The sequence below is a fragment of the Leucoraja erinacea genome, chromosome 29 (assembly GCF_028641065.1).
Source record: "Leucoraja erinacea ecotype New England chromosome 29, Leri_hhj_1, whole genome shotgun sequence".
Taxonomy (NCBI): domain Eukaryota; kingdom Metazoa; phylum Chordata; class Chondrichthyes; order Rajiformes; family Rajidae; genus Leucoraja; species Leucoraja erinaceus.
The window spans coordinates 3600805-3622585 of record NC_073405.1 but is presented as its reverse complement, the minus strand read 5'-3'; the positions used below and the strand labels follow the sequence as shown (position 1 = coordinate 3622585).

Here is a 21781-nt window from a genome sequence, read left to right as displayed (position 1 = left end):
TGCAGGCTTGAAGGGCCGAATGGCCTACTCCTGCACCTAATTTCTATGTTTCTATCTTTCCGAGCTGTTAGCTGGGTTTGTTGTGCCTTGGCTTATATTTAGAAACTCCTTTTGCCTTAATTAGAACGTGTAACATGAGACGAGAGAGAGTTCCGGTGACATCCCATTTCGGAGTCAGAAAACTAATCTGGGCATGAATATGGAGAACAGTTTTATATATAAACGGGATCACGGCTTCTTCCGATGAGGATTAACACTGGACAATAGCAACAGTTGTCTCTCTACATAAAACCATTTACGAAGCAGTTCTTTTGAATTGTGACATGATCTGCCTTCAGCCTGACATTTAAATCTACTTCCCCCCCCAGCTGGTCTCCATGGCAACTTGGAGCTAATTATATAAAATATGCTTCCTAATTAGAATGCTTCACTTGGTCATCGAAAGCGTTGCTTCCTGGAAATAATTAGAATTACTTCATGTGGAAATGACAAAATTAATTGAACTTAGAACGAACGCATTTGGAAAGTTTGCAAACTTCATTAACCATATAACATATAACAATTACAGCACGGAAACAGGCCATCTCGGCCCTACAAGTCCGTGCCGAACAACTTTTTTACCCCTTAGTCCCACCTGCCTGCACTCATACCATAACCCTCCATTCCCTTCTCATCTATACGCCTATCCAATTTATTTTTAAATGATACCAATGAACCTGCCTCCACCACTTCCACTGGAAGCTCATTCCACACCACTACCACTCTCTGAGTAAAGAAGTTCCCCCTCACATTACCCCTAAACTTCTGTCCCTTAATTCTGAAGTCATGTCCTCTTGTTTGAAACTCATTGTTTTCTTTAGACACAAAATGCTGGAGTAACTCAGCGGGTGCAGCAGCACCTATGGAGCGAAGGAAATAGGCAACGTTTCAGGCCGAAACCCTTTGGGTTTCGACCCGAAACGTTGCCTGTTTCCTTTGGGTTTCGGCCCGAAACGTTGCCCATTTCCTTCGCTCCATAGATGCTGCTGCACCCGCTGAATTTCACCAGCACTTTTGTCTACCTTCGATTTTCCAGCATCTGCAGTTCCTTCTTAAACACTGAATCGCCGAGTTTCTCCAGCACTTTTGTCTACATCCAAATTCAGTAACCTGTTCCTGCTTTTTCCCCATATCCCTATATTCTTCTGAACTAAACTAAACTAAATGTGCAGGAAGGAACTGCAGATGCTGGTTTAAACCGAAGATAGACACAAAAAAACTGGAGTAACTCAGCGGTTCAGACAGCATCTCTGGAGAAAAGAAATGGGTTAAACTAAGGGGCTGTCCCACCAGCGTGCGATTGCATGCGTCTGGCGCGACCAAACGTGGTGGATTGAGGCGTACGGCCTCGCGGGGCCGGTCCCACTTCCAAGCGCGGAGCCGTCTGGAGTTGTGCGAAGCTGGTCCCGACATCAGACTCACCAATCAGCTGGGCAGGAGGCGGGCCGACTGAATTTGGACGTCGCACGGCGTCGGGCGGTTACATCATCACGCAACGGCACGCCTGACGGTGACGTCATCGCGCAACGCCACGTGCTAGGTGTACGCCCGTCAAGACGCTGAGTACGCCCGTCGAGGCGGTGCGTACGGCCTCAATGCGGCTGCGGGCCGACAGGTCGTTGCCGCGCGGAATTTTTGAACACGGTCGGTTTTTCAGAGCCCCGCGCGATGCCGGGACCAGCTCCGCACAACTCCGTACGGCTCCGGCGATCGAAGTGGGACCGGCCCCGCGAGGCCGTACGGCTCAAGCGACCACGTTATGTCGCGCTCACCGCGTGGGACAGGCCCTTAAGATAGGCAGTAATATGAGGAATCATTCAGTGGCATTGCATTCGATCAATAGAGTTTAAAAGAATGAGGGCTGACTTTACTGAAATGTATAAAATGCACCAAAGAACTTGTAAATGTTCCGATGCTGTTTCTCCTCCTGGCAGACTAGAACCAATGGCCATTGTCACAAAACAAGGGTTTGACCATATTGGGCAAATATCAGGAGAAACGTCTTCAGGCAGAGCGCTGGAATCTTTGGAATTTGCAGCACCAGACGGAGGTCTATAAATTAAAAGCAGATCTTCAACGCAGAGAAGTGGGGATGGGATGGAAATAGAACGAAGGTTGATGTCATTGAGAAGATGGAAGTCTCTCCTGAGGTTTAAATGGTGAACCTAAATGGTAGAGTTGAGGCCACAGTTCATTGGCTATATTTAAGAGGGAGTTAGATGTGGCCCTTGTGGCTAAAGGGATCGGGGGGTATGGAGAGAAGGCAGGTACAGGATACTGAGTTGGATGATCAGCCATGATCATATTGAATGGCGGTGCAGGCTCGAAGGGCCGAATGGCCTCTACTCCTGCACCTATTTTCTATTTGCGAGCCAGCAGATCCCCAGATGGACAAGCACCTCATCTAAAGTTAGATATGTAAGGCACGTATCATGTTTCAGATAGAGGAAGCATTCACTCATTCATGCATTCACTCATTCATTCATTCACTCAATCAATTCATACACTCATGCATTCATTCACTCATTCAATCATTCATTAATTCAATCATGCATTAATTCAGTCAATCGCTCATTCATTCATTCATGCATTCGCTCATTCATTCATGAAGCAAAACAGTCATTGGGTACAGTCTGTACACAACACATGGCATTTGAAACCCCCATTGATGGCATATCTTGGTGAGATGGTTGAATTTCTGATTTTGCTTCCTCTTGTGATCAAAGGCTTTAATTGTAACATTCTAATGGCCATACTACCAACCCATGATAAATGAAAATGCTGGAGAAACTCAACGGGTGAGGCAGCATCTATGGAGCAAAGGAATAGGTGACGTTTCGGGTCGAGACCCGGAAGGGTCTCGACCCGAAACGTCACCTATTCCTTCGCTCCATAGATGCTGCCTCACCCTTAAGGATCTCGACCCGAAACGTCACCTATTCCTTCGCTCCATAGATGCTGCCTCACCCTTAAGGATCTCGACCTGAAACGTCACCAATTCCTTCGCTCCATAGACGCTGCCTCACCTGCTGAGTTTATCCAGCATTTTTATCTACCATCGATTTTTCCAGCATCTGCAATTCCTTCCTAAACTACCAATCCGTGAAATTACTTGAGCAGTTTAAATTACACACGATAGCATCTCAATTATAAAAGGTTGATAAGTACGAGTTAAGTTCAGGCACGGGTAGAAGTTAATAAGGGCGGCGCGGTGGCGCAGCGGTAGAGTTGCAGCCTTACAGCGCCGGAGACCGCCAGAGTTTGTACGTTCTCCCCGTGACCTGCGTGGGTTTCCTCCGGGATTTCCGGCTTCCTACCACACTCCAAAGATGTACAGGTTTATAGTTTAATCGGCTTGGTATAATTGTAAATCGCCCCTCCTTGTATAGGGGCAGTGCTGGTTTGCAGGGTGATCGCTGGTCGGCGTGGACTCGGTGGGCCGAAGGGCCAGTTCCCACGCTGTATCTCTAAACCAAACTAAAGATTAGAGATAGATCAACCATGATTTCCCAACTTTCCCCCCATTGCAAGCCATGAGATGAAGGTGAATGGAGCGACTTTATACATTTCTAAGGCAGACAAAAGTGCTGGAGTAACTCAGCGGGACAGGCAGCATCTACGGAGGGGAGGAACAGGCGACGTTTTGGGTCGAGACCCTTCTTCAGACTGATGTTGGGGTGGTGGGGGGATGGGGGGGGGAGGGCAGGAAAAGGAAAGGACGAGGCGGAGACAGTAGGCTGATGGGAGAGCTGGGAAGGGAAAGGGGAAGGAGGGAGAAAGCAAGGGCTATCTAAAATTACAGAAGTCAATGTTCATCCCACTGGGGTGTAAACTACCCAAGCGAAATATGAGGTGCTGCTCCTCCAATCTGCACTGGGCCTCACTCTGGCCATGGTGGAGTAGACTTGATGGGCCGAATGGCCTAATTCTACTCCGATCACTTATGACCTTAAAGTAACACAGAAATGCTGCCTCACCCGCTGAGTTTCTCCAGCATTTTTTATCTGCCTCCGATTTTTCCAGCATCTGTCATTTCCAGTTCCTTCTTAAACAGAAATGTTATTTATGCTCCAATATTGTTATGAGGTATTAAATATCCATCCTTTGATTATCAACAGTGGTTTTCAATGCTGGACAATGGCCATCTGCGCTCTGGATCATTCGAGCTTCCAGTTTGCTTGGAGAAGCTTCCACACCTGTATTCAGTGACATCTGTAAGTACACAGTTACTAATTATCTATGTACATTCAAGTTATTTACTTTAGACTTTAGAGATGCAGCGTGGAGATCACCGAGGCCCAACGAGTGCACATTCATTTCCACCATCATTAATAACTGCTGTAACTAAAAGCTAATGTGTCGGAAGGAACTGCAGATGCTGCTTTGAGCTGGAGATGGACACAAAATGCTGTTGGAGCTCAGCAGGGACAGGCAACATCTCTGGAGGGAAGGAATGGGTGACGTTTCGGGTCGAGACCCTTCTTCAGCTGCCTGCCCCGCTGAGTTACTCCAGCATTTTTTTGTCTATCTTCAGAACTAAAAGCTAATATATTCTCACTGACATCAAACATACTATACGATCCACGCAAACCAACCTCCCTTTCATTGACTCTCGCTACACCTCACGCTGCCTCGGCAAGGCCAGCAGCATCATCAAGGACCAGTCGCACCCCGGCCACTCCCTCTTCTCCCCTCTCCGATCAGGCAAGAGGTACAGAAGTGTGAAAACGCACACCTCCAGATTCAGGGACAGTTTCTTCCCAGCTGTTATCAGGCAACTGAACCGTCCTCTCACCAACTAGAGAGCGGTCCTGACCTCCCATCGACCTCTTTGGAGACCCTTGAACTATCTTTAATCGGACTTTATCAACACTAAACGTCATTTCTTTGATCCTGTATCTGTACACTGTGGACTGTATACTGTGTATAACTGAATTTAATCATATATCGTTTTTTATTGACTGGATAGCATGCAGCAAGAAGGTTTTCACTGGACCTCAGAACACGTGGCAATGATAAACTAAACTAAACTAATCCTCCCAACCCTTATCCATCCATTTCCTCCAGAGATGCTGCTTGACTTGTGTTTCTCAGTGAAACATATAAGATTGTTAAGGGCTTGGACACGCTAGAGGCAGGAAACAAGTTCCCGATGTTGGGGGAGTCCAGAACCAGGGGCCACACAGTTTAAGAATAAGGAGTAAGTCATTTAGAACGGAGACGAGGAAACACTTTTTCTCACAGAGAGTGGTGAGTCTGTGGAATTCTCTGCCTCAGAGGGCGGTGGAGGCAGGTTCTCTGGATGCTTTCACGAGAGAGCTAGATAGGGCTCTTAAAAATAGCGGAGTCAGGGGATATGGGGAGAAGGCAGGAATGAGGTACTGATTGGGGATGATCAGCCGTGATCACATTGAATAGCGGAGCAGGCTCGAAGGGCCGAATGGCCTACTCCTGCACCTGTTGTCTATTGTCTATTGTCTATTGTCAATTTGACCCGCTGAGTTACTCCAGTGCTTTGTGTCTATCTTTAATAGTCATTGAACCTTGGTTTGAAGAGATGTAAATGAACGGGAGAAATGTCTAAGGAAGAGGAAAACGGGCTGTAAAATATACCACGTAAACCTTTCTCCAAGACAGATGTGATATCCTCTAAATCTCAATTCAGTCATTGTTAATTTGGTTTAGTTACAGCGTGGAAGCACGCCCTTCGGCCCAAACTAAACTAAACTAAATTAAACAAACATACTTTTCAAATCTCCAAACATTGGTAGTTCCGCTGGATTTTCAATACTTATCTCCCAACTTTCCCCCATTGCAATCCATGAGCTGAAGGTGAATGGAGCGACTTTATACATTTCTAAGGCAGACAAAAGTGCTGGAGTAACTCAGCGGGACAGGCAGCATCTACGGAGGGGAGGAATAGGCGACGTTTTGGGTCGAGACCCTTCTTCAGACTGATGTCGGGGTGGGGGGGAGGGCAGGAAAAGGAAAGGAAGAGGCGGAGACAGTAGGCTGATGGGAGAGCTTGGAAGGGAAAGGGGAAGGAGGGAGAAAGCAAGGGCTATCTAAAATTACAGAAGTCAATGTTCATCCCACTGGGGTGTGAACTACCCAAGTGAAATATGAGGTGCTGCTCCTCCAATCTGCACTGGGCCTCACTCTGGCAATGGAGGAGGCCCAGGACAGAAAGGTCAGATTGGGAATGGGAGGGGGAGTTGAAGTGCTGGGCCACCTGGAGATCAGGTTGGTTAATACAAACTGAGCTGAGGTGTTGGGCGAAACGATCGCCGAGCCTGCTCTTGCCCTAACGTATAGTTTTTTTCACTCTACTGCAGCACATGACAATAAATAAGGGAAACTAAACTAAACTAAATGGAAATAGAGGATTTACTGTCAATACATCTTTTTTATGTGTAAGTCTACCCTTGTAGAGCAGACGCGATGGGCCCAATGGCCTAATTCTGCTCCTATGATTTGTGAAGATCTTCTCCTGCTCACTAGCTTGGCGGGGGTTGGTTGTGGAATGTTGTGCATTGCACAGGAACCAGACACCTCCATTGAGTCTGAAGAAGGGTTTCGGCCCGAAACGTTGCCTATTTCCTTCGCTCCATAGATGCTGCTGCACCCGCTGAGTTTCTCCAGCTTTTTTGTGTAACCTTCGATTCTCCAGCATCTGCAGTTCCTTCTTAAACACCTCCATTGGATACCTGCCCAAGTTTAGTTTGAAAACGTTTCCCCCCACCCACGCCAGGACCGCAATCCCTGGGATTCAGCGCAAACCTGTAATCTCACTTTTAACCAAACGCCTCACATCTGCGTGACTGCTCAAGTCTGGCTTCAGTCTCCCACGTTTAGTCCGGGCCCAGCTGCCCGACCTCCGGACCTTCGCTTACCGCCGACACCACGACCGCCACGGCCGATCATCGGTTCACGAGTTGGACGGGGCGTCGTACTTTTGGCCTCCCGGGGCCAAAACTCCTCAGCTGGCCCGCTGGCCGGCCGGGCTTTGCGTGCAGTCCAGCGCCTGGGGCCTACTCATCATTCACCCCCCCAGCCACGGCCCAGTCTGTCAACGAATTGCCGTCGGGAATTTGTCCCGTACTTTGACCTTTTGTCCCTTATTTGGGAGTGAGAACGTTGGCGACCTGACCCCCACACGACCTTTTTGCGGGGTTCAGAAGAGGTCACCGACGCTGCTCATTGCTTATAATTGGAAGCCTCTGAGATAATTATGTCCCATTATTTTGCTTAAAGGTTTAAATTTGGCCTGGATCTTCTTGTCTGCATCCAGCCCTATCATTGCTGGGTCAAGGGCACTTGGTGCTTTGATCCAATCAGTCGTAACCACTGAGGCCACCCAACATCAATTAAAAAAGCACGGGGACACCCTCCTTCCATTCTCACACGACGTCTGTCGGAGAAACGCCACAACAACCTCGTCCTACCCTAGACTGAGGCTCTTTCATCCCTCCGATGATCCTGATGTTGTCGGTAACTCAGCGGGACGGACAGCATCTCTGGAGAGAAGGAACGGGTGATGTTTCGGGGAAGGGTCTCGACCCATTCCTTCTCTCCAGAGATGCTGACTGTCCCGCTGAGTTACTCCAGCATTTTGTGTCTATTTCTGGTTGAAGCCGGCTCCTGCAGGGCGTGGGTCTGCCACGTGGGCGCTACGGTGACGCAGCGGTAGAGTTGCTGCCTTACAGCACTTGCAGCGCCAGAGACCCGGGTTCGATCCCGACTACGGGTGCTGTCTGTACGGAGTTTGTACGTTCTCCCCGTGACCTGCGTGGGTTTTCTCCAAAATGTTCGGTGTCCTTCCACACTCCAAATACATACAGCTTTGTGGGTTAATTGTCCCTAGTACATGTAGGATTCCGTTAATGTGCGGGGATCGCTGGCCGGCACGGACTCGGTGGGCCGAAGGGCCTGTTTCCGCGCCATATCTCTAAACAAAACTAATTCTGCAGTTCCTTCCGAACGTTATCGATGGCCTCTGTTCAATCTTTGCACCCTGTTCAATCACTGCCCCATCTTTTTCACACAGTGAGTTGTGAGTCTGTGGAATTCTCTGCCTCAGAGAATTCCACAGACTCACAACTCTCTATGTGAAAAAGGTGGAGGCTGGTTCTCTGGATGCTTTCAAGAGAGAGCTAGGTAGGGCTCTTCAAGATAGCGGAGTCAGGGGATATGGGGAGAAGGCAGGAACGGGGTACTGATTGTGGATGATCAGCCATGATCGCATTGAATGGCGGTGCTGGCTCGAAGGGCCGAATGGCCTACTCCCGCACCTATTGTCTATTGTCTATCTCCAGCAGGGATGAGCGTCCCACTTCACGGACACTGCAGGTCACGTCCCTCCCCTCTTCCCCAATGGGATTCGTCACACCATCCCAGCCAGTTCTGGGAATGTCAGGAATTTGCAACTGAGGATCGGGCCAAGCATGCCACCCATCATGTGCACGGCAAAACAAGAGATTTGCGGAATAAAACCCAACAGAGACTCATTTATTAGGTGCCGGCGAGATTCTGACCTTGGCCCTTCTCGACGTTTGTATATTTTTCTGGGCAGTTGCCAGATGCTGAATGGGTTTTTGTTTTCGCAGCCTGCACAGTGTGAGTTCTGGAGCAACATGTGTCTAAAGCAGCTTATACAGAGCTGATCGCTCAGCTGCACGTGGGCTGGCAGCCAGCTAATAGGTGGCAGGTGCCTTGTCCCCTTGAAATCACCATTCGGCAGATAGACACAAAAAGCTGGAGTAACTCAGCGGGACGGGCAGCATCTCTGGAGAGAAGGAACGGGCGTCGTTTCGGGTCGAGACCCTCCTTCAGACTGAGATTCAGGGGAGAGGGAAACGAGAGATATAGATGGTGATGTAGAGAGATATAGAACAAATGAATGAAAGATAAGCAATAACGTAACCAGGGGCCACACGGTTTAAGAATAAGGAGCAAACCATTTAGAACGGAGATGAGGCAACACTTTTTCCTCACAGAGAGTGGTGAGTCTGTGGAATTCTCTGCCTCAGAGGGCGGTGGAGGCAGGTTCTCTGGATACTTTCAAGAGAGAGCTAGATAGGGCTCTTAAAGATAGCGGAGTCAGGGGATATGGGGAGAAGGCAGGAACGGGGTACTGATTGGGGATGATCAGCCATGATCACATTGAATGGCGGTGCTGGCTCGAAGGGCCGAATGGCCGGCTCCTGCACCTATTGTCTATTGTCGATTGTAATGATGATGAAGGAAACAGCATCTCTGGGAAGAAGGAATGGATGACGTTTCAGGTCGAGACCCCTCCTTTAGAAGAAGATAATTTAGTAGTCTCGACACAAAACGTCGCTCATTCCTTCTCACCGGAGATGCAGCCTGTCCCGCTGAGTTACTCCAGCACTTTGTGTCTTATCTTCGGTTTAAACCACCGCCTGCAGTTCGCTCCTACACACCATTAGGCAAGCAGTTTTCAATTAGGGTTGACTCACAGAGCAGACTGCTGCGTCCACTGACATTTTGTGCCATGATCTAATTCCACGCTTTTGTACTCTCCAGCGAGCTGGGAGGGCGATCTTTGTAGGTGAAAGGGCAAGAGGAGTTACTAGTTGGACGTTTACATTCTGTTTGGCTTCGGTATGAGCCACTATTGAGAGCTCTTGAATATATTTCACACAGTTCATTTCTCATAGAAGTTTTTTGTTAAACACCTGCATCTTATTTTCTTTCTTCTTGTTTTAAAACTACTTTCCTCAATCTTCCTGGACTGTTGGTATTGTCACCTTAGTCTTATTGGCTCTGGTTCTGATAATGCCAGTGGCTTATTAATAAGATTATGAAGAGCCCAAACAGTCTTTCCAGGTGAGGCGGAGGTTCACCTGCACCTCCTCCAACCTCACCTACTGTATCCGCTGTTCCAGGTGTCAACTTCTCCACGTCGGCGAGACCAAGCGCAGGCTCGGCGATCGTTTCGCCCAACACCTCCGCTCAGTCCGCATTAATCAAGCTGATCTCCCGGTGGCCCAGCACTTCAACTCCCCCTCCCATTCCCAATCTGGCCTTTCTGTCCTGGGCCTCCTCCACTGTCAGAGTGAGGCCCAGCGCAAATTGGAGGAACAGCCCCTCACATAGAAACATAGAAACATAGAAATTAGGTGCAGGAGTAGGCCATTCGGCCCTTCGAGCCTGCACCGCCATTCAATATGATCATGGCTGATCATCCAACTCAGTATCCCGTACCTGCCTTCTCTCCATACCCCCTGATCCTCTTAGCCACAAGGGCCACATCTAACTCCCTCTTAAATATAGACAATGAACTGTGGCCTCAACTACCCTCTGTGGCAGAGAGTTCCAGAGATTCACCACTCTCTGCGTGAAAAAAAAGTTCTTCTCATCTCGGTTTTAAAGGATTTCCCCTTTATCCTTAAGCTGTGACCCCTTGTCCTGGACTTCCCCAACATCGGGAACAATCTTCCTGCATCTAGCCTGTCCAACATTTCGCTTGGGTAGTTTACACCCCAACGGTATGAACGTTGACTTCTCTAACTTCAGGTAGCCCTTGCTCTCTCTCGCCATCCCCTCCCCCTTCCCAGTTCTCCCACCAGTCTTACTGCCCCCGCATACATTCTTCCTTTGTCCCGCCTTACGAAGGGTCTCGACCCGAAACGCCAGCCATTCCTTCTCTCCTGAGATGCAGCCTGACCCGCTGAGTCACTCCAGCATTTGGCGTCTACCTGCAATTGTAAAGTCATCCAGTTATGGTCAACGCACCTTCTAATGGGCGTCCGTTCTAACCGACTGTCCTGTTCTTCATTACAGACATCGCTGGCTGGGCTGAAGTGGTTGGATAACCGGAAAGCAGTCTTCAAGTTGGAGCTACGCCCAGTGTCGACGATATACCCTCAGGTTAATGATTTCATGGCTACCAGAATGTTGCATTAGTTTTGATCACGGGCTGGTGGAGCACCTGCTGGTTCACTCCACTGTATTGGCCCAACACAACATGGCGGACAAGCCGTGCCACGCCAAACCAGCCACAAGCTCATCTTGCTGAGTGACTTGCTTTGCCCTCTAGTATCTGACACTTCCATCCCGGGGGAAAAGGCTCTGACTGTCAACATCAGCGTTTCTCAACCTTTTAACCCTTGAAATAATTTTCATGCCTCAGGGAACCCCGACATAAAAATGATAATATATCTTTATTATTCTTTCTCTTTCATAAAATTCATAAGGCAAACATAAGGTATTTTTTCTGATAACTGGGTTAAGCAAAAAATTACTTGCGTTGTTCTCAAGTTTATCGACAATGCAAAAACAAAAACTGAAATTAAACTGCTTGTTCAAAACTGAAGCAAATAAAGGCAAACAGAAGAACTAACGTTGGAGGAGGGAGAGAGAAAGAGAGAAAGAGAGGGAGAGAAAACAACACAGATAAACTTTTGATAAACTAACAAAAATAAACGTAAACGTACTTAAATTTTTTTAATTCATACAACATCCCTAAATGATGTGTAAAAATTACTAAATAGCATGGGTGAATGAGGGACTGTACTTGCACGCCAGGAAGCACAGACAGGACTGATGGAGACCGTGCGTGCGTATGTACTTGAGTGAGTCACTTGATGATACACAAATCCGTCACGTACAGCTCCTGTCCACTGACCACCAAGAACCAGGGGCCACACAGTCTTAGAATAAATGGGAGGTCATTTAAGACTGAGGTGAGAAAATACTTTTTCACCTAGAGAGTTGTGAATTTATGGAATTCCCTACCACAGAGGGCAGTGGAGGCCAAGTCACTGGATGGATTTAAGAGAGAGTTAGATAGAGCTCTAGGGGCTAGTGGAGTCAAGGGATATGGGGAGAAGGCAGGCACGGGTTATTGATAGGTGACAATCAGCCATGATCACAATGAATGGCGGCGCTGGCTCGAAGGGCCGAATGGCCTCCTCCTGCACCTATTTTCTTTGTTTCTATGTTTCTAAAGGCATGTCACACTGTCGGCGTACAGACGTCGCAAAAATGACTCCGAAATGCATTTACATATGATTAGCCTATTTATCGCTGTTTTTCGTGGAACCTCCAGCGACCTCTCGCGGAACCCTCGCGTTCCGGGGAACCCCGGTTGAGAGACGTTGGTCTACACTGTCCATGCCTCCCATCATTTTATAAACTTCAGGCTTTTTGTTCTGTTGGTCCCATCTTCTCGTCAGGTCACTGAGTGAAGTCAATAGCAACATATTGTAGATTGGGCAACTTGGTCAGCATGGCCAAGTTGGGCTGAATGGCCTGTTTCCATGCCATATGTCTAATCAAACAGCAGAACATGCCTATATTCTGAAAACATTTAGTTTAGTTTAGTTTAGATATATACAGGGCAGAAGCAGGCCCTTCGGCCCACCAGCGATCCTCGCACACTTATACTATCCCACACACACTAAGGACAATTTACAATGACACTAAGCCAATTTACCTACAAATCTGTATGTCTTTGGAGTGTGGGAAAAAACCGGAGGCCCCAGAGAAAACCCACGCAGGTCACGGCTAGAACTTACAAACTCCGTATAGACAGCGCCCTTAGTCAGGATCGAACCCGGGACTCTGGTGCTATGAGGCAGCAACTCTACCGCTGCGCCACTGTGCCGCCCATTTTGATGACACCAGAATTAATATATTCAAGAAGGAACTGCAGATGCTGGAAAATCGAAGGTAGACAAAAGTGCTGGAGAAACTCAGCGGGCGTGGCAGCATCTATGGAGCGAAGGAAATAGGCAACGTTTCGTCCCGAAACGTTGCCTATTTCCTTCGCTCCATAGATGCTGCCGCACCCGTTGATTTTCTCCAGCATTTATGTCTACCCAGAATTAATATAAATCAGTCTCATGAGTTTGGTTTCATCTTGTTCAAAGTTATAAAAGATTACGCAGCGATAGAATTACTGCCTCACAGCGTCAGAGACCCGGGTTCGATCCTGACTACGGGGTGCTGCCTGTACGGAGTTTGTACGTTCTCCCCGTGGACTGCGTGGGGTTTCTCCGGGATCTGGGGTTTCCTTCCACATTCCAAAGACATACAGGTTTGTACAGGGTCTTGGTGCGAACACACCTGGAGTATTGCGTACAGTTTTGGTCTCCAAATCTCAGGAAGGACATTATTGCCATAGAGGGAGTGCAGAGAAGGTTCACCAGACTGATTCCTGGGATGTCAGGACTGTCTTATGAAGAAAGACTGGATAGACTTGGTTTATACTCTCTAGAATTTAGGAGATTGAGAGGGGATCTTATAGAAACTTACAAAATTCTTAAGGGGTTGGACAGGCTAGATGCAGGAAGATTGTGCCCGATGTTAGGGAAGTCCAGGACAAGGGGTCACAGCTTAAGGATAAGGAGGAAATCCTTTAAAACCGAGATGAGAAGAACTTTTTTGACGCAGAGAGTGGTGAATCTCTGGAACTCTCTGCCGCAGAGGGTAGTTGAGGCCACAGTTCATTGGCTATATTTAAGAGGGAGTTAGGTGTGGCCCTTGTGGCTAAGGGGATCAGAGGGTATGGAGAGAAGGCAGGTACGGGATACTGAGTTGGATGATCAGCCATGATCATATTGAATGGCGGTGCAGGCTCGAAGGGCCAAATGGCCTCTACTCCTGCACCTAATTTCTATGTTTTTATGCTTGTAGGTTAATTGGCTTCGGTAAAATGGTAAATTGTCCCTGGTGTGTGTGTAAGACAAGGGCCTGTCCCACTTACGCGATATTTTCAGCGACTTGCCGGCACCCGTCATAGTCGCTGAAAATGTTCAACATGTTGCAAAATCCAGCGGCAACCCGAACAAGGTACGACTCTTTGGGCGACTACTCACGACCATACAGGCTTCACCCCGCCACACGTCACCAGTCACCAATAGCCCCCTCAGTCGCCTTAAAGAGCCGCAGCGTCTTTCTGGTCGCTGCTGAATTTTCAACACGTTGAAAAATTTCCGGCGACCTGCGACGGGTGCCGGCAGTCGCCGAAAAAGTCGCGTAAGTGGGACAGCGTAGCGGCGCCTGAGATCGAACGCCGGCGTTCGGAAGCCGTGGTCACGTGACACGGGAGGGGCTGCTTGTTTTGCGCGGTTTTTCACTTGCGCACGTTAGTTCAGCATCGACCATCATAGAAACATAGAAACATAGAAATTAGGTGCAGGAGTAGAGGCCATTCGGCCCCTCGAGCCTGCACCGCCATTCAATATGATCATGGCTGATCATCCAACTCAGTATCCCGTACCTGCCTTCTCTCCATACCCTCTGATCCCCTTAGCCACAAGGGCCACATCTAACTCCCTCTTAAATATAGCCAATGAACTGTGGCCTCGACTACCCTCTGTGGCAGAGAGTTCCAGAGATTCACCACTCTCTGTGTGAAAAAAGTTCTTCTCATCTCGGTTTAAAAGGATTTCCCCCTTGTCCTGGATCCTTAAGCTGTGACCCCTTGTCCTGGATCGTGGTTGACAGACGTGCCTGAAGAACCTTGTATACTGGAAGTCGACCTTTTGAATAAAGATCTGTCGAAAACTCCAGTAGCCGTTTCCCAGACCACTAAAGCAGGCCCATTAGTGTGTGGGGGTCGCTGGTCGGTGGGGACTTGGTGGGCCGAAGGGCCTGTTTCTGCACTGTATCTCTATACTAAACTAAAACAACCTGAAATGATACAGTTTACAAGATGAACGTTTGACAACATTATCCTGGGATCCCTATAACCCAACTGCAATGTGATCTGTTTATTGCAGGATAGAAACCTGGAGCGGTTCTTCTCGCTGTGTGAAAGCGCGTGCAAACACCACTCTGTAGCCCAGCAGACGGAGGCACTCAGGCAGGCTGTCTCTGCCCTCCAGCTGGTTCCGATGGAAGAGTTAATCTGCTTCTTGTATGTGGTGTTGGACAAACTGCTCACACTCCTCACGCTGAGCTCCACAAAGACAACAGAAGGAGGTTTGATGAACTCTACTGTCTGGAGAAGGGTCTCGACCCGAAACGTCACCCATTCCTTCTCTCCAGAGAGGCTGCCTCTCCGCTGAGTTCCATATGGCCTATCGACCATACACTTGCTGCATTAACTTAAGCAAGGTTTAATTTCCTGGAAACTAGGTGCAGAAGTAGGCCATTCGGCCCTTCGAGCCAGCACTGCCATTCAATATGATCATGGCTGATTATCCAGATTCAGCACCCCTTTCCTGCTTTCTCCCCATATCCCTTGATTCCGTTAGCCCTAAGAGCTAAATCTAACTCTCTCTTAAAACCATCCAGTGAATCGGCCTCCACTGCCTTCTGTGGAAGAGAATTCCACAGATTCACAACTCTCTGGGTGAAAATGTTTTTCCTCAACTCGGTCCTAAATGGCCAACCCCTTATTCTTAAACTGTGTGTGACCCCTGGTTCTGGACTCCCCCGACATGGGGAACATGTTTCCTGCATCTAGCCTGTCCAATCCCTTCTGAATGCCTCGTTATTCATCTCCCTTATTTCATATATATGGGGTTCAATCGAATTCCGAAATTCACTTCAACCTTGTAAGTCAAAGTCTCGCTGCTTTCCATTCAGAGACCACACTTTAGGCTGTTTTTATCAGTCTATTTCTTTATGCCAATGTATCCCTTTATCTTTCCCTGTGCTTATACTCTACTTTTCGCTCTGTGTGCAGAACTCCCACCTCTCTTCCAGCTCTTAGTGATCCACAGTCTATTTCCCCGCCCTCCTCCGCTAATTCCTCTCCCCCCCCACCACCATCTCTCCTCTCATTCTGTAGAATGTTGATTCTTGCTGGGTTCTGGTCCATCGAAGCTACTTATTAATAGCTGGCTACCAATTAACAAACCGACCAAACAGATTGTGAGCAAGGGACACCGAAGTTAGGAAGGAACTGCAGATGCTGCTTTAAACCAAAGATAGACACAAAATGCTGGAGTAACTCAGCATCTCTGGGGAGAAGGAAGGGGTGACGTTTCGGGTCGGGTCAGTCTGAAGAAAGGTCTCGACCCGAAAGGTCACCCATTCCTTCTCTCCGGAGATTTTTCTCACTTTTGAGATTTTTCTACACTTTTTCTCACAGAGAGTTGTGAGTCTGTGGAATTCTCGAATTCTCTGCCTCAGAGGGCGGTGGAGGCCGGTTCTCTAGATACTTTCAAGAGAGAGCTAGATAGGGCTCTTAAAGATAGCGGAGTCAGGGGATATGGGGAGAAGGCAGGAACGGGGTACTGATTGGGAAAGGTCAGCGATGATCACATTAAATGGCAGTGCTGACTCGAACGGCTGAATGGTCTACTCCTGCACCTATTGTCTATTATCTATTGCCTATTGAAGAAGGGTCTCGACCCGAAACGTCACCCATTCCCTCTCTCCAGTGATGCTGCCTGACCCACTGAGTTACCCCAGCTTTTCGTGTCCATCTTCGGTTTCAACCAACATTTGCAGTTCCTTCCGAGACAACAAATTTAGGAGTTAGCAGTTCCCGCAACTATCAATTCTTCCTTCAACTGTAAGACTTAATCCAGACAAATATTAATCAATGTCATCCTTGTCAAACCTAACTTCTGCAATCGTTCATATATGCAATATGTAAAGGCTAAACTGCATCATATATCTGCTTCTCTTGGAAAGAGGAAGCAACTGAAAGATGTTTTATGGGGAGTAATGAGAATGAGAATGTGTTGTGCATGGGTCGGTGCTTGGCTTCTGAGCCACTGTGAACTGTCTGAAACTCCGGGATCGTTTTATGGGTCTGATATTAAATTGGAGTGAGGTCTCGCGGGAAAGAATTTGGAGTGAGTGTCCGGTGCCCCCTGGTGGAGATTTTATTTCAGTTTACAGATACAGTGCGGAATCAGGCCCTTCGGCCCATCGAGCCCATGCTGCCCAACGATCGCCCACACGCAAGTTCTATCCTAACACTAGGGCCACTTAATCTGCAAACATGCACGCCCTTTGGAATGTTGGGGGAAACCGGAGCACCCGGAGAAAACCCATGCGGTCGCGGGGAGAACGTGCAAACTCCGTACAGACAGCGCCCGTAGTCAGGGTCGAACCCAGGTCTGAGTTACCCCGGCATCTTGTGCCTATCTTTGGTGTAAACCACCATCTGCAGTTCCTTCCGACACATAGCTGCCCCCTGCATTAGTTGAGTTAGATATCAGAGTGGGGCAATTGCATTAAAGTTGGGCCAATTGATGATAGACACAAAGTGTGGGAGTAACTCAGCGGGTCAGGCAGCATCTCTGGAGAAAAGGGAATGGGTGACGTTTCGGGTGGAGACCCTTCTTCAGACTCAACGAACCTGACTTCAATATGTAACCTACTCTACCCATTGCAAGCCATTGAACTACGATTGCTAGAGTCTCTGGAGCAAAAGGAATGGGTGATGTTTCGGGTCAGAGACCCTTGATCCGATGCTCTAATATTCCAGCCGGAGCCAGGCTGGCACTAACTTTCCAAGTTGCCGTTGATTGTGTTTCTTTTACTCACAGCCCTGGTCAGCAAAGAAATCTTCGAAATGCTGATTGCAATTGTGGACCAGCTGCACAGCAGTGAGGAGATGCCGAAAGATTCAATGGGACGGAATAATTCGTTGGCGACATATGTACACCACTTGTTCAGCATGCCAGGTACCTGTACTCCAATCAGCACACTCTCCCGGTCAACAGATCGACAATGAGCTCCAACACTTACAGCGCAGAGCAAGATTTGCTCAACTAACTCCAAGCTAAATTTTTTTAATTTTTTTTAAATAATATTTTTATTAGAAGCAGCGTACAGTAGTATAAACCGCGGCATATGACAAAATACATTTATTGTACATCTTCCATTTTAAAAATAGAAATAGAAAAAGCAAAGAGGGGCACGAAAGAGAGAGAGAGTGAAAGGGCTAGTAAGTGTGTAAACCCCAAAACTACCAAAGAGTGTAGTCGCAGAGTGAATAAGAAAAAACGGATCAAAAAATTAAAAGACAAAAAACGAAAAATAATAAAAAGAAAAGAGAAAAAAAACAAAACAAACAAAAAAAAAATAGGTGTTGATATACCTACTTCATTTCTCACCACACCCATCACCCTGTCCGTAAATCGGTTTAAGTCCGAAGTTGTGTTGCACCATACTATGCTTGTGATGGATCAATGAAAGGAGACCATACCTTTAAAAATTACACTGATTTTCCTGCTAAGACGATGCTCATATCTTCAAGTTTTAGTGTCTCAGACATGCTTGTGATCCACATTTTAAGTTGGGGTGGGCGCATTTTTTCCAAAATTTAACTATACGTTTTTTTTTGCCATAATTGAGGAAACGTCTCGAAACTAAATTGTACTAAAACGATGGTGATGTCTATGAGAGAGTTTGTGGAAAACTTCCTAGAGCAGCTGATCGACAGTAAATAGAGGAAATGTTAAAAAAAAAAAGAAAATGAATGAAACAGAGAATGAAAGCAATAGAAAATGTATAGGAATCTGAGGGGTAACATCTTCACACACAGAGGGTGGTGGGTGTATGGAACAGGCTGCCAGAGGAGGTAGTTGAGGCTGGGACTATCCCAACATTTAGGAAACAGTTAGACAGGTACATGGATAGGACAGGTTTGGAGGGATATGGACCAAACGCAGGCAGGTGGGACTAGTGTAGCTAGGAAATTGTTTAAGAAAGAACTGCAGATGCTGGTAAAATCAAAGGTAGACACAAAATGGTGGAGTAACAGCGGGTGAGGCGGCATCTATGGAGCGAAGGAATTGCCGATGTTTCGGGTTGAGACCCTTCTGGAAACAGCTGATGAGGCAGCATCCATGGAGCGAAGGAATAGGTGACGTTTCGGGTCGAGACCCGAATGATTCAAAGTCATTCTGTTTTGTGGTGTTCCGTTGATTTAGTTCCCAACGAGGCTGAAGTCACGGAGTCTGAGAAATACGCCACTATCCGACCGGAGAGTGCAACAGCAGCGCTGCAGATGATGCGGAAACTCAGCACGAGTGACTCCGAGGTGCAGACGGCTAAAGCCAGCGTGCCTGGGGGCAGCGGCCTGAAACCGTCAAAGGTCAGCTCACTGCTCGTGAGGGAGGGGGAACAAAAATGAACTATGGGGACCCAGCGTGTGGAGTGGGTGGGGGGGGGGGGGGGGGGGGGGAACAAAACTGGACTTGGCACGGATACTGTGGATACTTTGTCAGCCCCTTTATGTGGCCACTATTTGCATACCTTGGGTAAGAATAATTGTCACAATAAAGTATTCAACCATTCATTAATTCTTCACCACAGTCAAGTCTATTTTCCTTTTTCCTCAGTCATTGGTTTGATTAACTTTTTATTTTGATGAATTTATCTGCAGTTATTCCATGAGGAATTAGCCTATCATATCGTGTTCACCAACGGAAAGATGAGGAACCAAGTGTACAGGCATCTGTGGTTCTTCTGCGAACTCTTGGTGAGTCATTGCCTTTGCTAACTTGTTGCCAACAACACCACAGGAGCCCAATGTAAGAACATTGGATGACAAAGCAGAATTCATTCGCGAGGAGAGGCAAGGAGCTAGAGGCAAAGGAAAGGGATTTTGAATGGACATTAACAAATGGGCATTTACAAGTTGCCAAAAGCTGGTGCAGGGGGTCAAATAATTATCAGTCTGCAGAAGGATCTCGACCTGAAACGTCACTGCCCATCCCTCCCCACCCAGATGGACAGCACTCTAGACAATAGACAATGGGTGCAGGAGTAGAGGCCATTCGGCCCTTCGATCCAGCACCGCCATTCAATGTGATCATGGCTGATCATCCCCAATCAGTACCCAATCCTGCCTTCTCCCCATATCCCCTGACTCCACTATTTTTAAGAGCCCTATCTATCTCTCTCTTGAAAGCATCCAGAGAACTGGCCTCCACCGCCCTCTGAGGCAGAGAATTCCATTTTGTGCCCATCTTCGGTGTAAACCAGTATAAACTCCCCCTCACCACTTTAACTCCCCTTCCCATTCCCACGCCGAGCTATCAGTCTTAGGCCTCCATTGTCAGAGTGAGACTAAACGCATGTTGGAGGAACAGCATCTCATATTTCGCTTGTGCAGCTTACAACCCAGTGGTATGAATATCCAGTAGATTTCTCTCACTTCAAGTAAACCCCGCATTCCCTCTCTTTCCATCCCTTCCCCCACCCAAGTCACACCAGCTTCTCGTTCCCACCTAGCAAACAGCTAACAAAGGCCTGCTTTCTTCATCATCGTTACTTTTTTGCATATCTTTCATTCAATTGTTCCATATCTCTCTGCATCACCGTCCATATCTCTCGTTTCTCTTTCCCCTTACGAGTCTGAAGAAGGGTCTCAACCCAAAATGTCAGCCATGCCTTCTCTCCAGAGATGCTGCCTGTCCCGTTGAGTTACTCCAGCTTTTTGCGTTTTGGTCAAGGTCCGAGCATCTGCAGATTGTTGTAGGTGCAAATACTGTAATAATCAAATAGGCAAATTGTTATTGGCATTGATTAATTACTAAGTGTAACCGAGAAATGGTGGAAAACCTCATGTGCTAATCAGTCAAATCAAACCATACACGAGTACACGAAGTGTGCAGGAAGGAACTGCAGATGCTGGTTTACACCGAAGATAGACACAAAGTGCTGGAGTAACTCACGGGTCAGGCAGCATCTCTGGAGAGAAGGAATAGGTGACGTTTCGAGTCGGGATCATTCGTCAGACTGAAGAAGACCTGAATCTGAAGAAGGGTCTCATAGAAACATAGAAATTAGGTGCAGGAGTGGGCCATTCGGCCCTTCGAGCCTGCACCGCCATTCAAAATGATCATGGCTGATCATCCAACTCAGTATCCCGTACCTGCCTTCTCTCCATACCCTCTGATCCCCTTAGCCACAAGGGCCACATCTAACTCCCTCTTAAATATAGCCAATGAACTGGCCTCGACTACCCTCTGTGGCAGAGAATTCCACAGATTCACCACTCTCTGTGCGAAAAAAGTTCTTCTCATCTCGGTTTTAAAGGATTTCCCCCTTATCCTTAAGCTGTGACCCCTTGTCCTGGACTTCCCTAACATCGGGAACAATCTTCCTGCATCTAGCCTGTCCAACCCCCTAAGAATTTTGTAAGTTTCTATAAGATCCCCCCCTCAATCTCCTAAATTCTAGAGAGTCTCGACCCAAAACGTAGCCTATTCCTTTTCTCCAGAGACGCTGCCTGACCCGCTGAGTTAAACTAATCTTGGAGAGTGGGAAAGGCAAGAATGCAGAAATCTTGTCTCTTTAATAGTTGTCTCCTGGATCGCTGCCAGTTAGCGGGACTTGTTGGTCGCTGGGGGAACTCTGGAGAAAGGGGGGTGGGGGGGCAGGGAGGGTGGGGGGGGGGGGGGGGGGGGGGGGGCAGGTGTGCAGGGGGGGAGCAGGCCAGGTATTTGTTGCACGTAATCATACAGAAGAGAATTCAGTCTGAAGAAGGGTCTCGACCCGAAACGCCACCCAAATTCGTTGTTTTGCACACACAGGGTATGCAAAGAGTCGCTATATAAAGGGCACCGACAAAGCTACCGCAGTTCCTCCTTTGTCCACACCCCCTCCCCTCCGGGTCCCTCCACTCCAGTTTCTCCTTTGTTCTCATGATGCATAGAAGCAACTCATATACAAAAGTGGCCAGGTTTTTGGGGCCATTTTCAAAGTCCCAGCTGCTGCAGTTGGACACAAAGACCCGTTGCAGCCTTCGCCTCCCTCCGCACTGTCCCGTGAACCGTCGTCCCTCTCACGTGCCCCG

The 21781-nt window shown here is 47.9% G+C and overlaps 1 protein-coding gene across 2 annotated transcripts in view; it reads left to right on the top strand.

The window, feature by feature from the left end:
• LOC129711009 (dedicator of cytokinesis protein 7-like) overlaps positions 1–21781 on the top strand; it is a 162511-nt gene that overhangs the window by 85668 nt on the left and 55062 nt on the right. For both annotated transcript variants that reach the window (XM_055658351.1, XM_055658350.1), the window contains exons 18-23: positions 4158–4253; positions 10846–10932; positions 14790–14991; positions 17520–17657; positions 18909–19072; positions 19364–19459. In XM_055658351.1, coding sequence (XP_055514326.1) covers positions 4158–4253; positions 10846–10932; positions 14790–14991; positions 17520–17657; positions 18909–19072; positions 19364–19459 — 783 coding nt within the window. The remainder of the gene's footprint in view (positions 1–4157; positions 4254–10845; positions 10933–14789; positions 14992–17519; positions 17658–18908; positions 19073–19363; positions 19460–21781) is intronic.